Source organism: Mustelus asterias, chromosome 5 (assembly GCF_964213995.1).
Source record: "Mustelus asterias chromosome 5, sMusAst1.hap1.1, whole genome shotgun sequence".
NCBI classification, from domain to species: domain Eukaryota; kingdom Metazoa; phylum Chordata; class Chondrichthyes; order Carcharhiniformes; family Triakidae; genus Mustelus; species Mustelus asterias.
The window spans coordinates 58,386,441-58,408,965 of record NC_135805.1 but is presented as its reverse complement, the minus strand read 5'-3'; the positions used below and the strand labels follow the sequence as shown (position 1 = coordinate 58,408,965).

At 45.0% G+C, this 22,525-nt stretch overlaps 1 protein-coding gene across 3 annotated transcripts in view; it reads right to left on the bottom strand.

Annotated features, from left to right (window-relative positions):
* mms22l (MMS22-like, DNA repair protein) overlaps nt 1-22,525 on the bottom strand; it is a 152,044-nt gene that overhangs the window by 93,362 nt on the left and 36,157 nt on the right. For all 3 annotated transcript variants that reach the window (XM_078212634.1, XM_078212636.1, XM_078212635.1), the window contains 3 exons: nt 18,318-18,448; nt 13,213-13,326; nt 3,633-3,812 (listed from right to left, as the gene is read on the bottom strand). In XM_078212634.1, coding sequence (XP_078068760.1) covers nt 3,633-3,812; nt 13,213-13,326; nt 18,318-18,448 — 425 coding nt within the window. The remainder of the gene's footprint in view (nt 1-3,632; nt 3,813-13,212; nt 13,327-18,317; nt 18,449-22,525) is intronic.

The following is a 22,525-nucleotide window of genomic DNA, read 5'->3' as shown; positions in this document are numbered from 1 at the left end:
CTGGAAGGGGACAGGGTGGGATGCTCTCTTGAGGAAAGGTCCGTCTTCAACTCAGGTACTATACCGGAGATTGGGAATTCATTATTTGAACAAATCTACTTTCAACCATAGAATACATCTTACTCTCTTGGGAATACAATACCATCATACGTTCTCTTTGTTATGTTCATTTGACAGGAACAAATGGATAAAATACTTCTTATGCACCACAAGGCATTTGCACACATTAGCAAAATTTGATCTGAATCTGCTATATTGCATAAATGTGATGTTACTGACATTTTCAATATTGTGACAGAATCTCAGAGTAACATGTGCCACTACACAACAAGTTTCAATCAAAACACAAGGATCTCCTGTAAAGGTCTGTCAGATACAAAAATTTATATTACAGGCATGAATATTACGTGCAATTGTATGAGGGCCTGGGTAGAAGTTAATTTGCATTTGAGGAAGTGCTTGAATGCCGCTGAACAGGCAACGGAAAACTAATAATCTGCTCTGCCTCTCAACTGAGAATACTCCCATCAGTAAACAAAGACTTAACAAAACTACTAATTTGCTTTACAAGTGGACTGTAGGAAAAGTGAAGAGGACCATGGTGACATTCACAGGGTTTCACTGCATGAGATGCAATATTCCTCCCAGATAAACAAATGAGGAACAAAAATACAGATACAACATAAAATTACTCTTATTCTAAATCACCAATAGTATATCACGCTGAAAGACAGCTAGAAGGACAAGGGCAGTAGATACATTGGAACACCACCACCTCCAAGTTCCCCTCCAAGCCACACACCATTCTGATCTGCAACTATATCACCATTTCTTCACTGGAGCTAGGTCAAATTCCTGAAAATGCCTCTCAAACAGCTGTGGGTGTTTCTACAACACAAGGACTGCGGCAGTTCAAGAAAGCGGCTCACTACCTACTTTCTCAAGGGCAGTTAAGGATCAGAGACAATTACTGGCCTAGCCAGCAATGCTCACATTCCATGAAAGAATTAATAAGAGTTTACAGTTGCTCTTTCATCAATGAAAAATACTGTAATTTCTCCTAACAGCCTCCATAACCATTGATATAGTAACAATATAGAACAAAGAACAGTATAGCACAGGAACAGGCCCTTCGGCCTACCAAGCCTGCGCTGATTACGTTGTCCTATCTAGACCAACCGCTTATATCCCTCCATTCCCCGTCTGTTCATGTGTCTATCCAGGTAAGTCTTAAATGTCGCGAACATGTCTGCCTCAACCACCTCAACTGGCAGTGCATCCCAGGTCCCTACCACCCTCTGCGTAAAAAACTTCCCCTGCACATCTCTACTGAACCTTTCCCCCCTTATCTTGAACTTGTGCCCCCTTGTAGTTGTCATTTCTGCCCTGGGAAAAAGCTTCCAACTGCTCACCTTATCTATGCCCCTCATAATTTTATAAACTTCTGTGAGGTCACCCCTCAGCCTCCATATTTCCAGGCAGAGCAATCCCAGTTTATTCAATCTCTCCATATTTCCAGAGAGAACAATCCCAGTTTATTCAATCTCTCCTCATAGCTAATACCCTCCATACCAGGCAACATCCTGGTAAACCTTTTCTGTACTCCCTGCAAAGCCTCCATGACCTTCTGGTAGTGTGGTGACCAGAATTGGACACAGTATTCCAAATGTGGCCTAACCAATGTTTTACATAACTGTAACATAATATGCATATAACATAACCTGATTCTGTTTTAGCATTTTTATTTAAGTAACAGTAAATGCTGGAAATACTCAGAGGTCAGGCAACATCTGTGAAGAGAGAAACAGGTTGTAAACCTTTCATCAAAACTGGAAAAAAGGTGGAGATGTAACTGGATTGAAGCATGCACAGGTGCAGAGAAAGATTTTGGGAAGGAAGTAAAGGGAAGGTATGTGATAGGGGGGAAGGCAATACTGGCAATTAAATGGCTAAAGAGATGATGGTGAAATGCAAAAGGGAATGGCAGTGCAACAAGTAATCAAGGGTGTCTCAAGGGACAGTAAATGGCAACAGCAGAATCATGAGCTGCACCAAAAAAAAGCAGTGATTGTGGTCCAAGGTTTTCAACTCAATATTGTGTCTGGAAGGCTGGAAGGTCCCGAATCGAAAGATATGGTGCTGTTTCTTGAGCTTCCATTGAGCTGCAATGGAACAGGGCAAGAGGCCAAGATCAGCAAAGTCAGAATGGAAACGAGCCAGTAAATTAAACTGGCCTGAAACTCAGGATCACACTTTTATGTTCCATAGAACGATCACACAGTCTGCCGTTAATCTACCCAGTGTGGGGAAGAGCACATTGTCAGCAACAAATACAGAATAAACTGAAAGACATACAAGTAAATCACTGGTTCCCCTGGAGGGAGTGTTTGGGGCCCTGAATAATGAGGAGGTGAAAGGAGAGGTGCGCTAGCATGGGAAGGTACTGTGGGAAAGTGGCCGGGTTAAGGTGATGGACAGGGGGTTGCGGAGGAAATCGCCCCCTCGCTCTGCATTATGAAAGGGTGGGGAAGACGTGTTTGGTATTGCCAGGGGGGGGAAGCAGTGAAGGATGCTCTCTTGAATGTTGAGCCTGGTGAAGTAGAAGGTGAAGACAAGGGGGGGGTGACAGTAGGAGTACGTGAAATGCATTGGCGACGGACAAGGGATCAGCTAATCACTGTGGAGGGGTTGAGGAGAAAGCAAAGACGCATCAAAAGGCCTAGTGAGGAAGGCTGTATTGTCAGAACATATGCAATAAAGACTGAGGAATTGTAAGAATGGAATAGAGTCCTTACAGGAAGCAGGGTGGGAAGAATTGCAATCAAGGTAGCTGTGGGAGTCAGAAGGTTATAGTAATTACTGATTGGCAGCCTATCCCCAGAAACGGAGACACTAGAGTCAAGAAGAGGAAAGCAAAAGTCTGAGGTACGACATGTGAAGATGAAGGAGGAGTGAAAATTGGAAGTAAAGTTGATGCATACGATTAGGGTCAGGAAACAGGAAAGGGTCAGTGGACAAATGGCATCAGGAGCATGGTAAATGTAGTTGGGGAGCGAATGAACAAGGGAAAACTAAAATACTTCGATCAGGGAGAAATAAGGCAAATGGGCCTACCAGGACAGTCCTGTTAGTGGATCCTGGAAAGCTGCCAGAAGCGAGTTGCACAAGGTTAGGAGGTTGACTTTGGAAGCGGTGGTAGGTAGATCCCCAGGGGAAAGGAGGTCAATGAGAGTCTGGAAAATGATAATTTAATCTCTAGTCATGGGGTCAAGGTTCAGGGAAGGCAGGAGGAGATGTCCGATAGTTGGCCCTTGCCCTGTTTCCTGCAATTCTGCTCTTGCCCCTTCCCATCCTTCCCAGACTCTCCTTGTTCCGTAATGAATCTACTTTCAATATTCAACTCTCCACAACAACTCTTTGCAACAAATAAGGTTTGCCAAGATCAAGAACACTGTAGCTTCCCTCCAACACAGAGCATCATTATTTTATATCCAAAACAGCCAGAATAAGGATATTCTGTGTTGACCTTCCCTTACCTGACCACTTTAGCAAAGGTAGTTACAACAGTTCAAGGAAAAGAATTAATCAAATCTAAAAATAGTACACCGAATTTGCATATCAAGAATCTATACCTTCCCCTGCGTAATTCCATTCCGATCGAACACATAAAGCATTGCAAGGTGAGTAACCAGCCACCAAACAAAACCCTGGGGATCCTTACAGCGAGTGGCATCACAAAGGCGGACTCCTTCCACACCAGCAGCCTCTTGCAGCAGATTCCTGAGGAGACTGTTGCAGCAGCTCCAGAAATTCTACAATATACAAAGAGAATTATTCATCGTCAACTGACTTCCAACACAGTAATTGCAGAAAGCAAAACCAGGCTACACATCAGTCGAATAAAAATAATGAAATTCACCTCCTGTATGAAATTAATACGATATTAGTTAGCTGATGACTCACTGGACAAATGTATCAACTTATAAAATAACAGAAGAGTCATCCTTACAGATTGAGTCTGTGGTGTAAAGAGCAACACAGTTACCTAAATTATGGGAGTAATTAAGTTTATCAACACCAACTTAGTCCTGAGATTTATTTTGCCTCTGGAACACATTCCTGGCTAATTTTATATGGTTCAGGTAACTTTTTCTCAAAGAATCATAGAATCCTATAGTGAAGGAGGCGGCCATTCGGCCCATCGAGTCTGCACCGACCACAATCCACCCAGGCCCCAGCCCCATAACCACATGCATTTACCCTAGCTAGTCCTCTGACACGAAGGGGCAATTTAGCATGGCCAATCCATCTGACCCGCACATCTTTGGGCTGTGGGAGGAAACCGGAGCACCCGGAGGAAACCCACACAGACACGGGGAGAATGCGCAGACTCCACGCAGACAGCGACCCAAGCCGGGAATTGAACCCAGATCCCTGGCGCTGTGAGGCAGCAGCGCTAACCATTGTGCCACCGTGCCGCCCATAAACAAGGAAGGGGGCAGTCGGATCAGAAAACAAGGCCTTTTGATCTGCAGTCAAATGCTCTACCACTGAGCTATACGCCACTGAAACAACCCAGATATCTGAACTGCATTTCAGCAAAGGAGTTACGATGGAAGGAATACTGTTTAAGGTAGTTCAGCTCATTTATTGTTAGTAACAAAAACAGGTTCACATACCTAAGAAAGCACTCGTGCAGCAAGTGTGCAAGCAAGCGAGGAACTGAAGCTGCCACTTCACGAGAACTGGATACAATGCAAGGTTTTGCTGAGTAGGAAGGGAATTGAGTAGTTGAATATTAAAGACTACAACACCAAAGATGAAGGCTAGTGGATAAAAGATGCCAGGCTTCAGCCTATTCTATTCATTCCACTTGATTACAAGAAACAGCTAAGCACACAGTATACCACAACATCTATGGGCCCCAGAAACATCGCAGCTGCAATTCTCCAAGCCCTGACTCTGGACAAACTGCCCCAGGACATCTACAAAACTGGGCAAATAAAGTGGAAGCCTCCCTGTCTACAAAAAGCAGGACAAATCCAATCCAGCCAATGACCACCCCATCAATCTGCTCTCAGTCACCAACAGAATGACAGGAGGTGTAATTGACAGTGCTATCAAGCAACGTTGCTTCGCACTTTTTTTCATTCAGGCACAGAATGAGTTTTGCTATCTGCACCAATATCGAGGCAATACGCAAAGTGCACCGCCAGTGGAAACAAAAAAAACCCAATATATGTTATATTTTTGTGAAAGTGTTACCACAGGTATGGAAGACGAAGCAAGAATGGCCAAGTCCACAAACTACCAGGTTTACTAAACTCAGTTTCAAATTTACTATGAATGCATTTGAACTCACTGGGCAGGATTTTTCTACCTCGCTTATCCCAAAACCATAAAATATCACCCGAGGTCAACCCACTGCCATTTTTTCAAAGGTCTGCCGACTCTTCCTGACTCCACCAAACTCCAGTCCACAGTGTCCCTGTAAACTAAGTGAATTATGAAGGGGAAACTAGATCTGAGAACCGGGGACGAGAGCGTGGTGGTGAAGAGAGAATGGAATCCCAGAAAGGTGAATGACTGCGCGGGATGCAGCTTTCGGGGAAGTAGTGGCATTTATTACAGTTTCAAAAAAGCAAAATACTGTGGATGCTGGAATCTGGAATAAAAATAGAAAATGCTGGAAAATCTCAGCAAGTCTGACAGCATCTGTGGGGGGAGAATATAGCCAACGTTTCGAGTCTGGGATGACCCTTCGCCGGAGCTGGAGCTCTGATGAAGGGTCATCCAGACTCGAAACGTTGGCTATATTCACTCTCCACAGATGCAGTCAGACCTGCTGAGATTTTCCAGCATTTTCCGTTTTTGCTTATTACAGTTTCAGTTAAAAATCCATGAATTATGAAGTAACACCATTTTTAAATATAAACCGTCTCTCACAAAGGTGAATCGGGAAGACGTTTTTTGAAATTTGGAAGTTGCACAGTTTAAACTGGTGAAATACCATTGTAAGAACTTTGGCATTATTATTTGGAGATCTGGGCTTAGAACCATACGTTTCACAAACTTCATACAAATGCCTTTCTGTTTATAATGTGTCGAATGTGTTTGGGATCGATCTTTCATTAAGAATCCTACAAAACCAGCTGCAGCAGAATAACTGGATCTGTGGAACTCTTTGCCACAGAAGGATGGAGGCCAGGTCATTGAGTGTCTTTAAGACAGAGACAGATAGGTTCTTGATTAATAAGCGGATCAGGGTTATGGGGAAAAGGCAGGAGAATGGGGATGAGAAAAATATCAGCCATGATTGAATGGCAAAGCAGACTCAATGGACCGAGTGGCCTAATTCTGCTCCTATGTCTTATGTTCTTATGGATCAATGGTATTACCTGGCCCAAAAATCATCTTACTAACTCTTAATAACTTAACAACTCTTAATAACATCCTAACTGTTAATCTACGAATTCCAAACTGAGCAAATATTTCACCTTACCTCCTGCTCACCACTTCCTGTCTCCAGCATGACGCCTCTGTACTGACTCACTGTGTCTCCAACTCATCACCTCCCTCCCGATCTACATGCTTGCTGCTTCCCTCTTCCAAATCCGCACTTTGGGAAAGAGCTCGGGAGATGGATAAAAGAGGGAGCATGTGGGCAAGAGCGTGATACGGCTCTATGAGTAAGAGGGTCAGGGAGGGAGGGAAGCAGCAAGTGGCAGGGAGGTGGCACACTGGAGAGTCAGGGAGGGAAGCAGCAAGTGGCAGGGAGGTGGCACACTGGAGAGTCAGGGAGGGAGGCAGCAAATGGTAGGATCGTTAGAGAGGCAGCAAGCAATGGAGTTGGGGAGATAGGTGGCAAGCAGAGTGGTCAGGTGCAGAGGCAGCATGGCAGTCCAAGAGAGAGGTGGCAAACAGGAGGATCGGGGACAGAGGCAGTGAGCAGGGGGGTCGGGGAGCGAGGTGTCAAGCAGGAGTGTCAGAGAGAGAAGCAGCAGTGAGGCAGAAAACTGGAGGATCGCGGAGAGGGGCAGCCGTCCATGAAGGATACAGCAAAGCCTACACTACATAATGCTTGGGCTGATAATTTGCAAGTAACATCCATTCCACACAAGTACCAGGCAAGTAACCAGCTCCAACATGAGAGCATCCAACCAGCTCCCCATGACATTCAATGGCATTACCATCATCAAATTCTCCACCATCCTGGGAACGAGCACTGACAAGGAACTTCACTGAGCCAAACACTAAAATGGTGTGGTCTAACTTTGGGTAGATCAGAGGCCAGATATTCTGCGACAAGTAACTCATTTATTGCTTTCCTAAGTCTTGCTATCAGTTACATGTCAGGAACGTTAGAGAATAGTCTTCATTTGCCTGGATGAATATAGCTCCAACACTCAAACAATTTGGCACAATCCAAAACGAAGCATCCCACTTAAGCAGCACTCCCTTCATCGCCAGTGCACCATGTATCAGAGTGAAGGAGGGGGAGAGCGCTATCAGAGATGGGGAGGGGGAGAGCGCTATCAGAGTGGGGGAGGGGGAGAGCGCTATCAGAGTGGGGGAGGGGGAGAGCGCTATCAGAGTGGGGGAGGGGGAGAGTGCTATCAGAGTGGGGGAGGGGGAGAGCGCTATCAGAGTGGGGGAGAGCACTATCAGAGTGGGGGAGGGGTGGAGAGCAGTATCAGAGTGGGGGAGGGGGAGAGCGCTATCAGAGTGGGGGAGGGGAGAGAGCGCTATCAGAGTGGGGGAGGGGTGGAGAGCACTATCAGAGTGGGGGAGGGGTGGAGAGCGCTATCAGAGTGGGGGAGGGGTGGAGAGCACTATCAGAGTGGGGGAGGGGGAGAGCGCTATCAGAGTGGGGGAGGGGGAGAGCGCTATCAGAGTGGGGGAGGGGTGGAGAGCACTATCAGAGTGGGGGAGGGGGAGAGAGCGCTATCAGAGTGGGGGAGGGGGAGAGAGCGCTATCAGAGTGGGGGAAGGGGTGGAGAGCACTATCAGAGTGGGGGAAGGGGAGAGCACTATCAGAGTGGGGGAGGGGGAGAGCACTATCAGAGTGGGGGAGGGGGAGAGCGCTATCAGAGTGGGGGAGGGGGGAGAGCGCTATCAGAGTGGGGGAGGGGGAGAGCGCTATCAGAGTGGGGGAGGGGGAGAACACTATCAGAGTGGGGGAGGGGTGGAGAGCGCTATCAGAGTGGGGGAGGGGAGAGCGCTATCAGAGTGGGGGAGGGGGAGAGCGCTATCAGAGTGGGGGAGGGGTGGAGAGCGCTATCAGAGTGGGGGAGGGGGGACAGCGCTATCAGAGTGGGGGAGGGGGGACAGCGCTATCAGAGTGGGGGAGGGGGAGAACACTATCAGAGTGGGGGAGGGGTGGAGAGCGCTATCAGAGTGGGGGAGGGGGAGAGCGCTATCAGAGTGGGGGAGGGGGAGAGCGCTATCAGAGTGGGGGAGGGGGAGAGCGCTATCAGAGTGGGGGAGGGGGAGAGCGCTATCAGAGTGGGGGAGGGGGAGAGCGCTATCAGAGTGGGGGAGGGGGAGAGCGCTATCAGAGTGGGGGAGGGGGAGAGCGCTATCAGAGTGGGGGAGAGGTGGAGAGCGCTATCAGAGTGGGGGAGGGGGAGAGCGCTATCAGAGTGGGGGAGAGGTGGAGAGCGCTATCAGAGTGGGGGAGGGGGGAGAGCGCTATCAGAGTGGGGGAGGGGGGAGAGCGCTATCAGAGTGGGGGAGGGGGAGAGCGCTATCAGAGTGGGGGAGGGGAGAGAGCACTATCAGAGTGGGGGAGGGGAGAGAGCACTATCAGAGTGGGGGAGGGGAGAGAGCACTATCAGAGTGGGGGAGGGGGAGAGCACTATCAGAGTGGGGGAGGAGGAGAGCGCTATCAGAGTGGGGGAGGGGAGAGAGCACTATCAGAGTGGGGGAGGGGAGAGAGCGCTATCAGAGTGGGGGAGGAGGAGAGCACTATCAGAGTGGGGGAGGAGGAGAGCGCTATCAGAGTGGGGGAGGAGGAGAGCGCTATCAGAGTGGGGGAGGGGTGGAGAGCACTATCAGAGTGGGGGAGGGGTGGAGAGCGCTATCAGAGTGGGGGAGGGGTGGAGAGCGCTATCAGAGTGGGGGAACGCTATCAGAGTAGGAGGGAGAATACTAAGATCAGTGCTTTTTCTAACTTACACGAGTTGCACTAAGAATTTCAATGCAGTGAAATTTTCAGACGATAGTAGATTAATAAGAATGGTCAAGTTGAATGATGTGGAGTTGCCGGCGTTGGACTGGGGTAAACACAGCAAGAGTTTTAACAACACCAGGTTAAAGTCCAACAGGTTTATTTGGTAGCAAACGCCACTAGCTTTTGGAGCGCTGCTCCTTCGTCAGGTGAGTGGAAGTTCTGTTCACAAACAGGGCATATAAAGACACAAACTCAATTGAGTTTGCTACCAAATAAACCTGTTGGACTTTAACCTGGTGTTCTTAGACTCCTTACCAAGTTGAATGAGACAGCTCAAAATTCGCAAAACAAAATAAACGTGGGCAGAAAAATGGGAGATGAACTTTAGTGTGGGCCAGTGTGAAATATTGCACACAAGAATGAATAATGGGTAGCATGTATTCCACAAACAGCGCTGAAACAGTTAACAATGTAGTAGAGAGAGATCTGGGAGGCTTAATAAACAAAGTGCTCAATATGTCTCACCAATGTAGTCAACAACGCGGGGTAAACTACTGAACTACAACCAAAGATTACTCAGAGAAAATCATTGCCTAACTGCTGTCCCTCTAATGCTGCAGCACCTCAAACACTGTGTCCAGGTTTGGTCATCAAAAATCATTCAAATCTTCGAGACAGAGAAAGGAAGAACCACAGGGCTGACCTCGAGTGCAAAAGGTCAAAGAGTGGAGACATTTGGGGTTTTCAGTTTGGAAAGGAAGTGTGCATTGAGAAAAATGGGCAAAATCTTATACAAGTACACATGATGGTTAATGGTAGCAAAAGGTTAATTCATAACACTGCTCCAAATTATATTCAGCTGAAAGGAAAAGGAGCCACAGATTGAACCTAGCAAAATGATAAATTTAGGACTGATACCAAGAAGTTTTTCTACATATCAGAGTGATCAATATGTGGAATGGGCTTCCAGACAAAATAGTGGAGACAAGAACCTTGGAACCATTTAGCAAACAGTTAGAAACTGAAATGGGAACAGTAGGGTCTTTCAAGATGAATAAATGCACCAATTCTGAATGGCCTGCCTCATCGGCAATTATCTTGTGATATCATGCATAGGGGTTAAAATCCTCACAGGGAATGAGATTAATCTGTCTAACGTACTTGTGTTTGTCTGTGGCAGGTGTCATGGTGTTCAGAAAAGCCATGTGTCAAACCATGATGTGAACTGTCATGATACTGCTACATAATTTGAACTGAGTGAAAGGAATTAGTATCCCTGCATAATTCTATATTCAATACTTTGTTTCCTCATTAACCCACTTGACTAAACACTTTCAAAATAACCAATAAATGAAGTCCTGCATTACAAGTACTAATATGGTAATATGCTTTAATCCTTATACTACCCTTTCAATCAAGATCTATGTGTGCCTCTCTCTCTCTCTCTCTCCATGCCTCACTCCATCTCCAACTTCTCCAAAAACAGATCTTTTGAGTTAATTCATGCAACAGTTTAACATTATGATTATTTTACCGCATGTTAATAATGAGTTGGATGGGGGAGGTGATAGCGCAGTGGTATTGTCACTGAGCTAGTAATCCAGAGACCCATGGTAATGCTCTGGAGTCCCGGGTTCGAATCCCACCCCGGCAGATGGTGAAATTTGAATTCAATGAAAAACTGAAATTAAAAGTCTAACGACGCCCATGAAACCATTGTCGACTGTTGTAAGGACCCATCTAATTCCCTAATGTCCTTACCTGGCCCACATGACTGCAGATCCACAGCAATGTGGTTGACTCTAAACTGCCCTATGAAACGGCCTTGAAAGCCACTCAGTTCTATGGCAATTAGGGATAGGCAATAAATACTGGCCTCCCCTTGCTGTGGGCTTGTGTGCCGTAGGGATCCTGAGAGCTCTGCCGGCAGGGGCTTCGGCTCCTGGTATGTCTAACCAAGCCAGGCACGTCTCACGTGAAAGGTCTGACAAAGAGCAACAAACTGGTCCTCCAGGTTGGAGGTTGAGCATGGAGTCAACTACCCCACTCTGTAAAAATAACATCAACTTACAGAAACTGCCCTTTGTCCCTCAAGGGACAAAGAGGATAAGTAAAAGTGAGTAGTAAATGTTGGCCCATGAAAGAATTAATTATAAGCTTTATAACTTAGGCATATTAATAAAGCGCATTGAGAAAAGTGTTACAGGAAGTGCTTGTTATTTACAATTATTAATGCATGTAACTTCCTTAATAAATGTATTGAATAAACTAATGGGATTAAAGGCAGATAGGTCTCCGAGACCTGATGGCCTGCACCCTAGGGTATTAAAGGAGGTGGCAGCAGAGATATTGGACGCCTCAGTTTGATATTTCAAAATTCCTTGGATTCTGGGTATACTGGAAACACGCTGATGTGACGCCCCTATTCAAAAAGGGCGAGGGGCAGAAAGTAGGAAACTATAGGCCGGTTGCTTGACCTCTGTGGTGGGGAAGTTGCCGGAATCTATCATTAAGGAGGATATGAATGAGCACTTGGAAAGAGAAAGGTCAGTATCAGCATGGTTTTATGAAGGGTAAGTCATGCTTGACAAACTTGCTTGAGTTCTTTGAGGACATAACCAGCAAGGGGAACTTGTGGATGTGGTATATCTGGACTTCCAAAAGGCGTTTGACAAGGTCCCACATAAAAGACTGATCCAGAAGGTGAGCTCACAGGGTATTGGGGCTAAAGCACTAGATTGGATTGAGGATTGGTTAACTGACAGAAAGCAGAGGGTCGGGATAAACGGGTCCTTCTCTGGCTGGCGAAATGTAACTAGCGGAGTGCCGCAGGAGTAAGTCCTCGGACCTCAAGTGTTTACAATCCATATAAATGATCTGCAAGCAGGGACATAATGTAACATAGCAACATTTGTGGATGATGTTAAATAGGTGGGAAAGCAGACAGTGAAGAGGAAATAAAAATTTTAGTGACGGATATAGCTGGGCTAGGAGAATGGACCAAAATTTGGCAGATGGCGTTTAATGTGGGTAAGTGTGAGGTTATCCATTTTAGCAGAAAAGCAAATTATTACCTAAATGGAAAGCAGATTCAAAATGCATTCGGGCAGAGGGATCTGGGTGTCTATGTTCATGAGTTGCAGAAAGTCGGTATGCAGGTGCAGCATGTAATAAAAAAGGCAAGTGGAATGTTGGCATTTATTGCAAAGGGACTGGAGTATAAAAGTAGAGAAGTGTTGTTGCAATTGTATAGGACGTTGATGAGACACATCTGGAGTACTGTGTCCAGTTTTGGTCTCTTTATTTGCGGAAGAATGTGGTGGCATTGGAGGCAGTTCAGAGGAGTTCACCAGATTGATTCCTGGGATGAAGGGGTTGATGTATGAGGAGAGACTAAGCAGTTTGGGCTTGTACTCGTTGGAGTTTAGAAGGATGGGAGGGGATCTGATTGAGGTATATAACATTTTAGAAGAGATTGATAAAATAAATGTGGACCAAATGTTTCCTCTTATGGGGCAATCTGAAATAAGAGGTCACAGGTATAGGTCGAGAGGATTTAAAACTGAAATGAAGAGGAACTACTCCTCGCAGAGGGTGGTGAATTTGTGGAACCCGCTGCCCTGTAGCACGGTGGAATCTGAATCGCTGAATGGTTTCAAGAAGGAGATAGAGAAATTTCAAATAAAAAAGGGGATAAAGGGAATGGGGAACAGATGGGGAGGTGGATTTGAGACCAGGGAGAGATCAACCATGATCTGATTGAATGGCAGAGCAGGCTCGAAGGGTTGAATTGCCTATGATGGCTCCTAATTCTTATGTTCCTATGTGTCATGAATCCAAGAAGTAATTTGGAATTCACAGAGAAACTGTGAATCAGAATTTGACCAATTATATCAAAAAGAAACAAAGAAAGCCAAGTTGCTGACCGACAGCATTTATAAAATATATCCATTTCAGTCATTGGAAAATTTATTTTGTGGTCAAAGTTTGTACATACAGAAATCATTCGAAATAAAATAAAACTTTCCAGTAAATATTACCTCAGTTTGAGAAGCTTTGTTCCTATAGTCCAGGAGATGGATAAGCAGCACCCATAGTTCCTTGATACAGCTGCACTGGTAATGGCAAGTGGTGAGTACCTCAGATGGACGAACCTAAAAGGCAGGATAGTAAGAAAAAAACTGTTGTTCTTCATTGAACAAAATACAACCTGAGACAAACAGAATCAACTGGAATACAAAACCATGTTGGTAATATAGCTCCCTCTTACTCTCATATTCAGTTTGCATTTAAATCATTTCCATCACAATTGGGTTGAATTGTTGTTTTGAGGGGTGAGAAACATAAGTTGGGTATGTTTCTGGCTCCCACACCCAGGGAGGGAGGAGTGGGGGGTTGGGGAGGGGGGGGGGGGGGGGGGGTTGGGGAGGGGGGGGGGGGGGGGGGGGGGGAGTTGGGAATGATCACTCTTTGGGATTTTGACTGGGGTTCCCCCTTTATTGAGCAGGGAGACAATTCCCCTGTCCGATTAAGGGCAGCAGGTGAGCTCTCAAAGCTATAAGACCAATCAGAGGCCTTCCAGTTTGAGGGGTGGCAAAAGATTGCAATAAAAGGCAGTGACTGAGAGAGTGCTTCAGCATAGAAGTGCCCTCTCACCACCCTTTTTAAAAATTCAAATGAAGAGTAGAAAAATCAGCCATGCGAGGGAGGGGGAGGGACATGGTGGAATTGGGAGGAATCTCTCCATAGAGCAGTCTTTGGCTGCACCAGTATCCAGGCAGGGGGTCCTTTAGGCCTGCCAGAAGAGCTGGCTCTCAGCATACTGCTGAGTATCCCCCCCACCGACCCCACCCCCCGCCGTCAAGTTGGTAAACTGGAGGACCAATAGAAAGTCCTAATAAACCTTCTTTCAGGTGCCCTAAATAAGGCTCTTAATGAGCTTAATTGGCCAACCACCTCATGGAAGCAGCAACCTTGGTCAATCCTGAAACGGCCGGCTCTGGGGACAGGGTTGGGAAATCGGCACACATACCGGTGCTGGTCCTTTCAGGCCCTCTGTGCCTCCATTTCCAATCTCAGTGGGGCCTGAAAGTTCTGCCCATTAAGAGGACAGGTTGAATTAGACATAATAAAAGCATGAATTAAGGGAAAGGCGATTAACAATCCTGAAACAGGTTTAAAGAAAGCTCAATTGTAAAATGAGTTACAGTGTAGCATAAAGCAGAGGGAAAGGTAAAATTTAAATCTGAAAATCACAGAGTAGTTTAACACACTCGACTTTTCATCAGTTATATTGATTCAGCACCAAATGCAGCATAAAAGATTGCTAGGAACTCCCCTATTTTTACAGCAGACTCTCAGTGAAATATTCTTGTGGCTGCATTATTTTCCATATTCAATTACTGCCGTGTATATATTTACATCAGAATTTTTGTATTTGTTTTTGGAATGTGGGCGAAGACGCCTGGTCCATGAATATTGTCCATTCATACCATCCTGAATGGCTAACTGACTTGCTAACTTACGGATCAACCACTCGTTGGAAACTAAAGTCACATTTAGAACAGATTAATGGTCCAACAGCATAATGATTAATCTATCGTACCCTTAATGTTTAGTGCATAATCTCTCATTCAGCGCACCCAATGTGTTCCTGAAAAATAGTGTGCTGATTGAGAACGCATTAAACAAAAATAATTTTCCTGTTCTAAGACTCACACTAAGGGAAACTGGAGGCCCAGGAGAAAATCCGAATAAGGCTCTTTTGACTGCTCTTAACAATGATGTAGAGATGCTGACGTTGGACTTGGGTGGGCACAGTAAGAAGTCTCACAACGCCAAGTTAAAGTCCAACAGGTTGATTTGGAATCATGAGCTTTCGGAGTCCACTCACCTGATGAAGGGGCAGCACTCCGAAAGCTCGTGATTCCAAATAAATCTGTTGGACCTTAACTTGGCGTTATGAGACTTCTTACTGTGCCTTTAACAAGACGGCTAATGAACCTAATTGGTTACCTGCTTGATGGGAGCAGCTAGCCTGGTTGAGACCTGAATCCACATACCGTGAAATGGCCAGCACTGGGATTGGTCCTATGTATTGATTATATATTAATTTATTGGGGGAACAAAAAGCTGGTATAACAGACGCTGTGCACATGCACTTGAAAAGCATACACCACTTTGCTTACCCAGCATTTAAAACAGACGAAACAATCGGATTAATCCAGGAATCTTCATTATACTCTATCCTAAGTTAATCCCAACATACATCTTAACCAAGTACCTTCATACCAGGGTGGTTTTGGAGTATGCAACAGCAATGTTTCCTTAGGTAACCGATAACAGATTGACACAGACCTTCTTCCATTATTAATATGTGTAACATCATAATGACCAAACTGGTGAAGAGTATTTCAGATTTGTGAAAAATGAATAAAAACCCTGGAACTCCCTATCTAATAATCCTGCAGGAATACCTTTACCAAATGGATCGCAGTGGTTCACGAAGAAAATCCATCTCAATAGCATTTAGAAATAGGCAATAAATGTCAGCATTGCCAAGGATACCCACATCCCAAAAATTGATTTGCAAATAATGCTTCAAACATCAAAATACTTTTGTCTTTGCACTTATAGTTCCGGGTGCTAATACAAAAATAAACCGCTGGACTAATGAGGAATTAGGAATTATAAAAGACCAGAACCAACGTTACAGAGCGTCTATCCATCAGAATTCTGCCCTGTCCACAAAAACATCCCTCTTTATTTTCTCTTTTCTCAACTGGCATAGTCTGAGCTATTGTTGTTCCACTCCTGCGGAGCCACGATAATTAATGGGAATATTCTTTTCTGACTTTAATAAGTCTGCTAATTTTGAAGATCCATCCCAATAGATTGGTATATTTTTGTAACTTTGCTTCAGCTTTTCACTTCAATGCTCTCTCAGTGGAAACCTTTATTTCCACCCTATACCGGTCACATACGCAATGGAAATAGCCCTTGTGCGATCATAGAATCCCTACAGTGCAGGAGGCTGCCATTTGGCCCATCGAGCCTGTATCGACAACAATTCCACCCAGGCCCTATCCTCATAACCCCACACATTTACCCTGCTAATCCCCCTGACTAAGGGGCAATTTAGCATGGCCAATCCATCTAACCCGCACATCTTTGGAGCGTGGGAGGAAACCGCAATACCCGGAGAATACCCACAGAACATGGGGAGAATGTGCAAACTCCAAATAGACAGTCATCCGAGGCCGGAATCGAACCCAGGTCCCTGGCGCTGTGAAGCAGCAGTGTTAATCACTGTGCCACCGTACGGGGAAAGGAGTTTTCTTTTTTATGACTTAGAACAAAGAAGCAAAAAGCAGCCACTAACAGCACAAATTATGCCTTCATTGCTATGCAGGTTCGTTTTTCTCTCAACATTACAAGTGTAAAGGCCAATAGGTCATTCTAAAATTAACACCTGTCAAATTATTTTCAAGAACCTCTTCCCACTTAACGGAAAGGTGAAATTACCCGTCATGATAACGATGAATAATGATTAAGGACTTGGTCAGAGCCAAAAAAAATTTAGTCCAGAAATGCTGCAGGCATTTTTGTGGGGGTATAAGTGTGACACAGAAGTCATCAAACAATCACTTTGCTGATTCAATCCTTGACCTTGGGGCTGAGATTATTTAGATATTCTGGATGGGCATCTGCACCGTGAGTGATGCAACACAGGCACTTTCCCCCATTGAGGAAGTGAAACACCTTGTCAATCCAAGGGGGGGGTACCTGTAGCCCAGATTCGGCCAAGTGGCATTAAGACCTAAAACAGGAAGCACACTGCTCGCAACAGGTTCAGGTCACGCGAGGTCAATCAGAAGAAATGTAGGTAGAATTCCAAGGCTAGCACAGGAACGCTCCCTCCACCGCCACCCAGATCATAGATCATAGAATCCCTACAGTGCAGAAGGAGGCCATTTGGCCCATCGAGTCTGCACCGACCACAATACCACCCAGGCCCTATTCCTGCAACCCCACATATTTACCCTTCTAAACCCCCTGACACTAGGGTTAATTTAGCATGGCCAAACAACCTAACCCGCACATCTTTGGACTGTGGGAGGAAACCGGAGCACCTGGAGGAAACCCACCCATACATGGGGAGAATGTGCAAACTCCGCACAGTCACCCAAGTCGGGAATCAAACCCGGATCCCTGGCGCTGTGAGGCAGCAGTGCTAAGCACTGTGCAACCATGCCGCCCCTTGGAGGAGATATCCTCCAAAGACTTTGTGCAACTTAATGGTGGCGGCCCCATAAAGAGACAATACTCCCAGAACATCACTTCGGCCAAATAAAAGTAGCACAAATTCTCCAGGCCTGGGCGCCACGCCAAAGCTAAAATCCTGCCCCTTCCAAAATCCTGACTTTCTACCTAATTGTTTCTTTTTCAATTCAGCCAATTCACACTCCCAAATTTTGATCCCTCAAAAGGAATTATAAAAGACCAGAACCAACGTTACAGAGCGTCTATCCATCAGAATTCTGCCCTATCCACAAAAACATCCCTCTTTATTTTCTCTTTTCTCAACTGGCATAGTCTGAGCTATTGTTGTTCCACTCCTGCGGAGCCACGATAATTAATGGGAATATTCTTTTCTGACTTTAATAAGTCTGCTAATTTTAAATCCCTTCCCCTCGTATCAACACACTTGTGGCGCCATGAGTCAAATGCTTTCTCCCCACAGAGCTCAGGATCTGCAGAGCTACCTCATTAATACAGCGCTAAAGCAGAACGTGGTAACAGCTACCAGGCGTATACAGGGTGGAGGCTAATTCAGGGTCTACAGCCAGTGACATAATTACTTTGTGAGGAGATAAGTCAGTCATGTGGAAATCTGGGTCAGGATATGACTCGCATTCAGGGCAGTGTTCTCTAAATTTATCGACAAGTAGGGGTGTAAACTTTTATCTGGGTATATATGAACTACCATTAAATGTTTAGTCATAAAAAAAAAGCTCTTTTAGTTTTCTACTTTGGCATTTGTTTTGCAGTGCTGTCATTTTATCCAATCGCGTTCCTGTAAAAAAAAATTAGATGAAGGGAAAGGGTACATTATATATTTAAGGCCAAGAAAATCACTGCCTACCTTGGTATACTTGTTAACTGCTAAAATAATCAGATCACGTAGAAGGTTGTTGCAATGGTCTTCAAATAGACTGACGTTTGTCAAGTTTTTTCCGGTCAAATTCATAAACTGATGCGCATAAATTACTTGACCTAAAACAACAGGAGACACAAGGTTCAGCAGGACATAACAGGCAGTAACATAAACAGCAGTAACATTTGCCACTTGCCATATGCTAATAGCATGTACATTTATATATCTTCACAGAACCACCAGGGAACATATGTTAATTAAATATACACTGGGAAAAGTTAATATACTATGTCATGTAAAATTAACTTTAGATTGTTTTTTTTAAATTGGAGTGAGTGGTAGTGTTGACAACTCTTTTTCCTACCCTTGTTGCAGCTCCTTGGTCTATTTCTAATCACTAGCAACTGTAATAAATGAATGAATCACCAACACAGAAGTAGTTTCTGCAGTCCATCTAACTGGTCCCCAAAAATAATTCCCTCATATCATCAATTCCCTTAAATATTTCTTGAACTCCTCCCTACTGTTTATCAACATTATATGCAGCATTCCCAGGCAGTCTATTCCAGTTCAACCAAAACTGCCCTGGCGCTTTCTGTCTTCTAAGCTTCAGCCAGTGTCAGCTCAGTTTACGATAATCGTGGACATATCACTGGGTTTCACTTTATCTATTTCTTTCAAAATCTTGAAGGCTTAGAGAACATGTCTCCTGCGCCTCCAATTCTCCAGGGTAAATAATCGCAGGCTCTTCAACATCATCTTGTGGCTTAATGTAAACATCAAATTAGTTGTCTTTATTGCACTGCCTTCAATTACATTTACCAGAGCAACATGTAAAGCTATTACATGGCTCAGGGATTTCATTAGAAAGATCCATAACCACAAACTACTCAGCCAAATAGTGCAGCGGTGGGATACCTTACTAATCATCTGACTCATTGTAAGATTCTGAAGACATTTTACAGATGCCATATCAGTAATCTTTAAGGGAAACTTTTAAGAATTATTTCTACTCTAAAATTTAAGGAAATTGTAACACTCCACTTATTTATCCCCATTGGCGTCCGCACCTCTTACCTTTTATGAGGTGTGGGGCCCGAGTTATTGGGAACTCATTCTCAATGTCCGTCAAGAGCTTCAAGTTTCTAGGTGTCCAGATCACCAACAACCTGCTCTGGTCCCCCCATGTCGACACTATAGTTAAGAAAGCCCACCAATGCCTCTGCTTTCTCAGAAGACTCAGGAAATTTGGCATGTCAGTGACAACTCTCACCAACTTTTAGAGATGCACCAGAGAAAGCATTCTTTCTGGTTGTATCACAACTTGGTATGGCTCCTGCTCTGCCCAAGACCGCAAGAAACTACAAAGGGTTGTGAATGTAGCCCAATCCATCATGCAAACCAGCCTCCCATCCATTGACTCTGTCTACACTTCCCGCCGCCTCGTAAAGACAGCCAGCATTATTAAGGACCCCACACACCCCGGACATACTCTCTTCCACCTTCTTCCATTGGGAAAAAGATACAAAAGTCTGAGGTCACGTACCAACCAACTCAAGAACAGTTTCTTCCCTGCTGCCATCAAACCTTTGAATGGACCTACCTTGCATTAAGTTGATCTTTCTCTACACCTTAGCTATGACTGTAACACTACATTCTGCACTCTCTCCTTTCCTTCTCTATGAACGGTATGCTTTGTCTGTATAGCGTGCAAGAAACAATACTTTTCATTTTATACTAATACATGTGACAATAATAAATCAAATCAAATAGTGGACAACAGAGTTCCCAATGTTGATTTTCAATCCACCCTGTAATGGAGAGCTGCGCAATCACTTCCATTGTTTTTCTATTATGAATAAGCAATATTCATTGGGCAGCTAAAATTGTGGTTGCAATGGGCTCTTTGAGTGGAATCCAATACTCAAGTTACCACAACAGGCTTTTCTTTTTATTTTGAGTTTGTTTCTTTGTGTCACAAGTAGGCTTACATTAACACTGCAATGAAGTTATTGTGAAAATCCCCTACTCGCCACACTCTGGCGCCTGCTCAGGTACACAGAGGGAGAAATTAGCATGGCCAATGCACCTAATCAGCACTTTTCAGCATCAAGACAATTGATTTTGTACTATTTTAATATCATTAAAATTTTAAACCTAGTCAGATCAGTTTCCCTGGATAAAAGGTACAATTTGGGATAAAAATAGAGTGAAATTATTTTAAAATGTCTGCAGTTACGGTGTAATTTCAGGCATTCGAGCATGTAAAAATGTCAGATAGGAAAGGTTCCACTGGTCTGTCTAGCCTTTCCCATGCACCATATCACAATACAGACATTCCTCAGCCTCCTGTTGACATGCAATCTCCTGGGAAAGCCAAAAAACCAAGGCCAATTAATCATAGAATCATACAGTGCAGAAGAGGCCCTTCAGCCCATCGAATCTGCACTGACACATTAGAAACACCTGAACTTCCATCTAATCCCGTCTGCCAGCACTTGGCCCATGGCACATCATAACATTCAAGGCTAAGTGCTCATCCAGATACTTTTTAAAGGATGTGAGGCAACCCGTCTCCACCATCCTCCCAGGCAGCGCATTCCAGACCATCACTACCCTATGGGCAAAAAGTTTTTTCCTCACATCCCTCTTAAACCTCCTGCCCCTCACTGTGAACCCATGTCCCCTTGTGACTGACCCTTCAACTAAGGGGAACAGCTGCTCGGGCGGCACGGTGGCACAGCGGTTTGCGCTGCTGCCTCACAGTGTCAAGGTTCCAGGTTCAATTCCGGCCTCAGGTCACTGTCTGTGTGTAGTTTGCACGTTCTCCCCGTGTCTGCGTGGGTTTCCTCCGGGTGCCCCGGTTTCCTCCCACACTCCAAAGATAGGTTGACTGTCCATGCTAAATTCATCCTAGTGTCAGGGGGAATAGCAGGGTAATGGCGTGGGGTTGCAAGAGTAGGGCTTGGGTGGGAATGTGGTCGGTACAGACTCGATGGGCCAAATGGCCTCCTTCTGTACTGTCGGGATTCTATGATCCTTATCCACTTTGTCCATGTCTCTCATAATCTTGTACACCTCGATCAGGTCTTCTCTGCTCCAACAAAAACAACCCAAGCCTATGCAAACTCTCTTCATAACTTAAATTTTTCATCCCAGGCGGCATCCAGGTCAATCTCCTCTGCACCCCCTCCAGTGCAATCACATCCTTCCGATAATGTGGCGACCAGAACTGCACACAGTACTCCAGCTGTGGCCTCACCAGAGTTCTATACAATTCCAACATGACTTCCCTGCTTTTGTAATCTATGTCTCGATTGATAAAGGCATGTGTCCCATAGCCTTTTTCACCACCCTACTAACATAGCCTTCCGCATTCAGAGATCTGTGAACAAACACGCCAATGTCCCTTTGTTCCTAGTGTCCTATCATTCATTGAGTACTTTCCAGTCAAATTACTCCTTCCAAATTACATCACCTCACACTTTTCAGGGTTAAATTCCATCTGCCACTTATCTGCCCATTTAACCATTCTGTCCATATCTTCTTGTAGCCCAAGACACTCCACCTCATTGTTAACTACCCGTCCAATTTTTGTGTCATCCGCAAACTTACTAATCATACCCCCACATAGTCATCAATGTCATTTGTATAAATGATGAATAATAGGGGGCCCAACACAGATTCCTGTGGTTCGCCACTGGGCACTGGCTTCCAGTCACTGAAGCAGCCTTCTGTCATCACCCTCTATCTCCAAGGAAATAAAATCTGGAAAATTCCTCAATCCGATCCCATCAGGCAATCAAAGCTAGCGCAGGAGATCACCCTGATTTCCATGATAAACACGAGATAATCTTGGCCCCAGCTAGAAACAAGTCCTGCTCTTCAATGGAGGAATCCTGTGAATCATTGTTCACCAGAAAAGGTGGCAATCGATTCAGCGAGTCCACCACTCAATGGGGACCATAAGACATAGGATCAGAATTAGGCCACTCGGCCCATCGAGTCTTCTCCACCATTCAATCATGGCTAATATTTTTCTCATCCCCATTCTCCTGCCTTTTCCCCTAACCCCTGATCCCCTTATTAATCAAGAACCTATCTATTTCTGTCTTAAAGACACTCAATGACCTGGCCTCCACAGCCTTCTGTGGCAAAGAGTTCCACAGATTCACCACTCTCTGGCTGAAGAAATT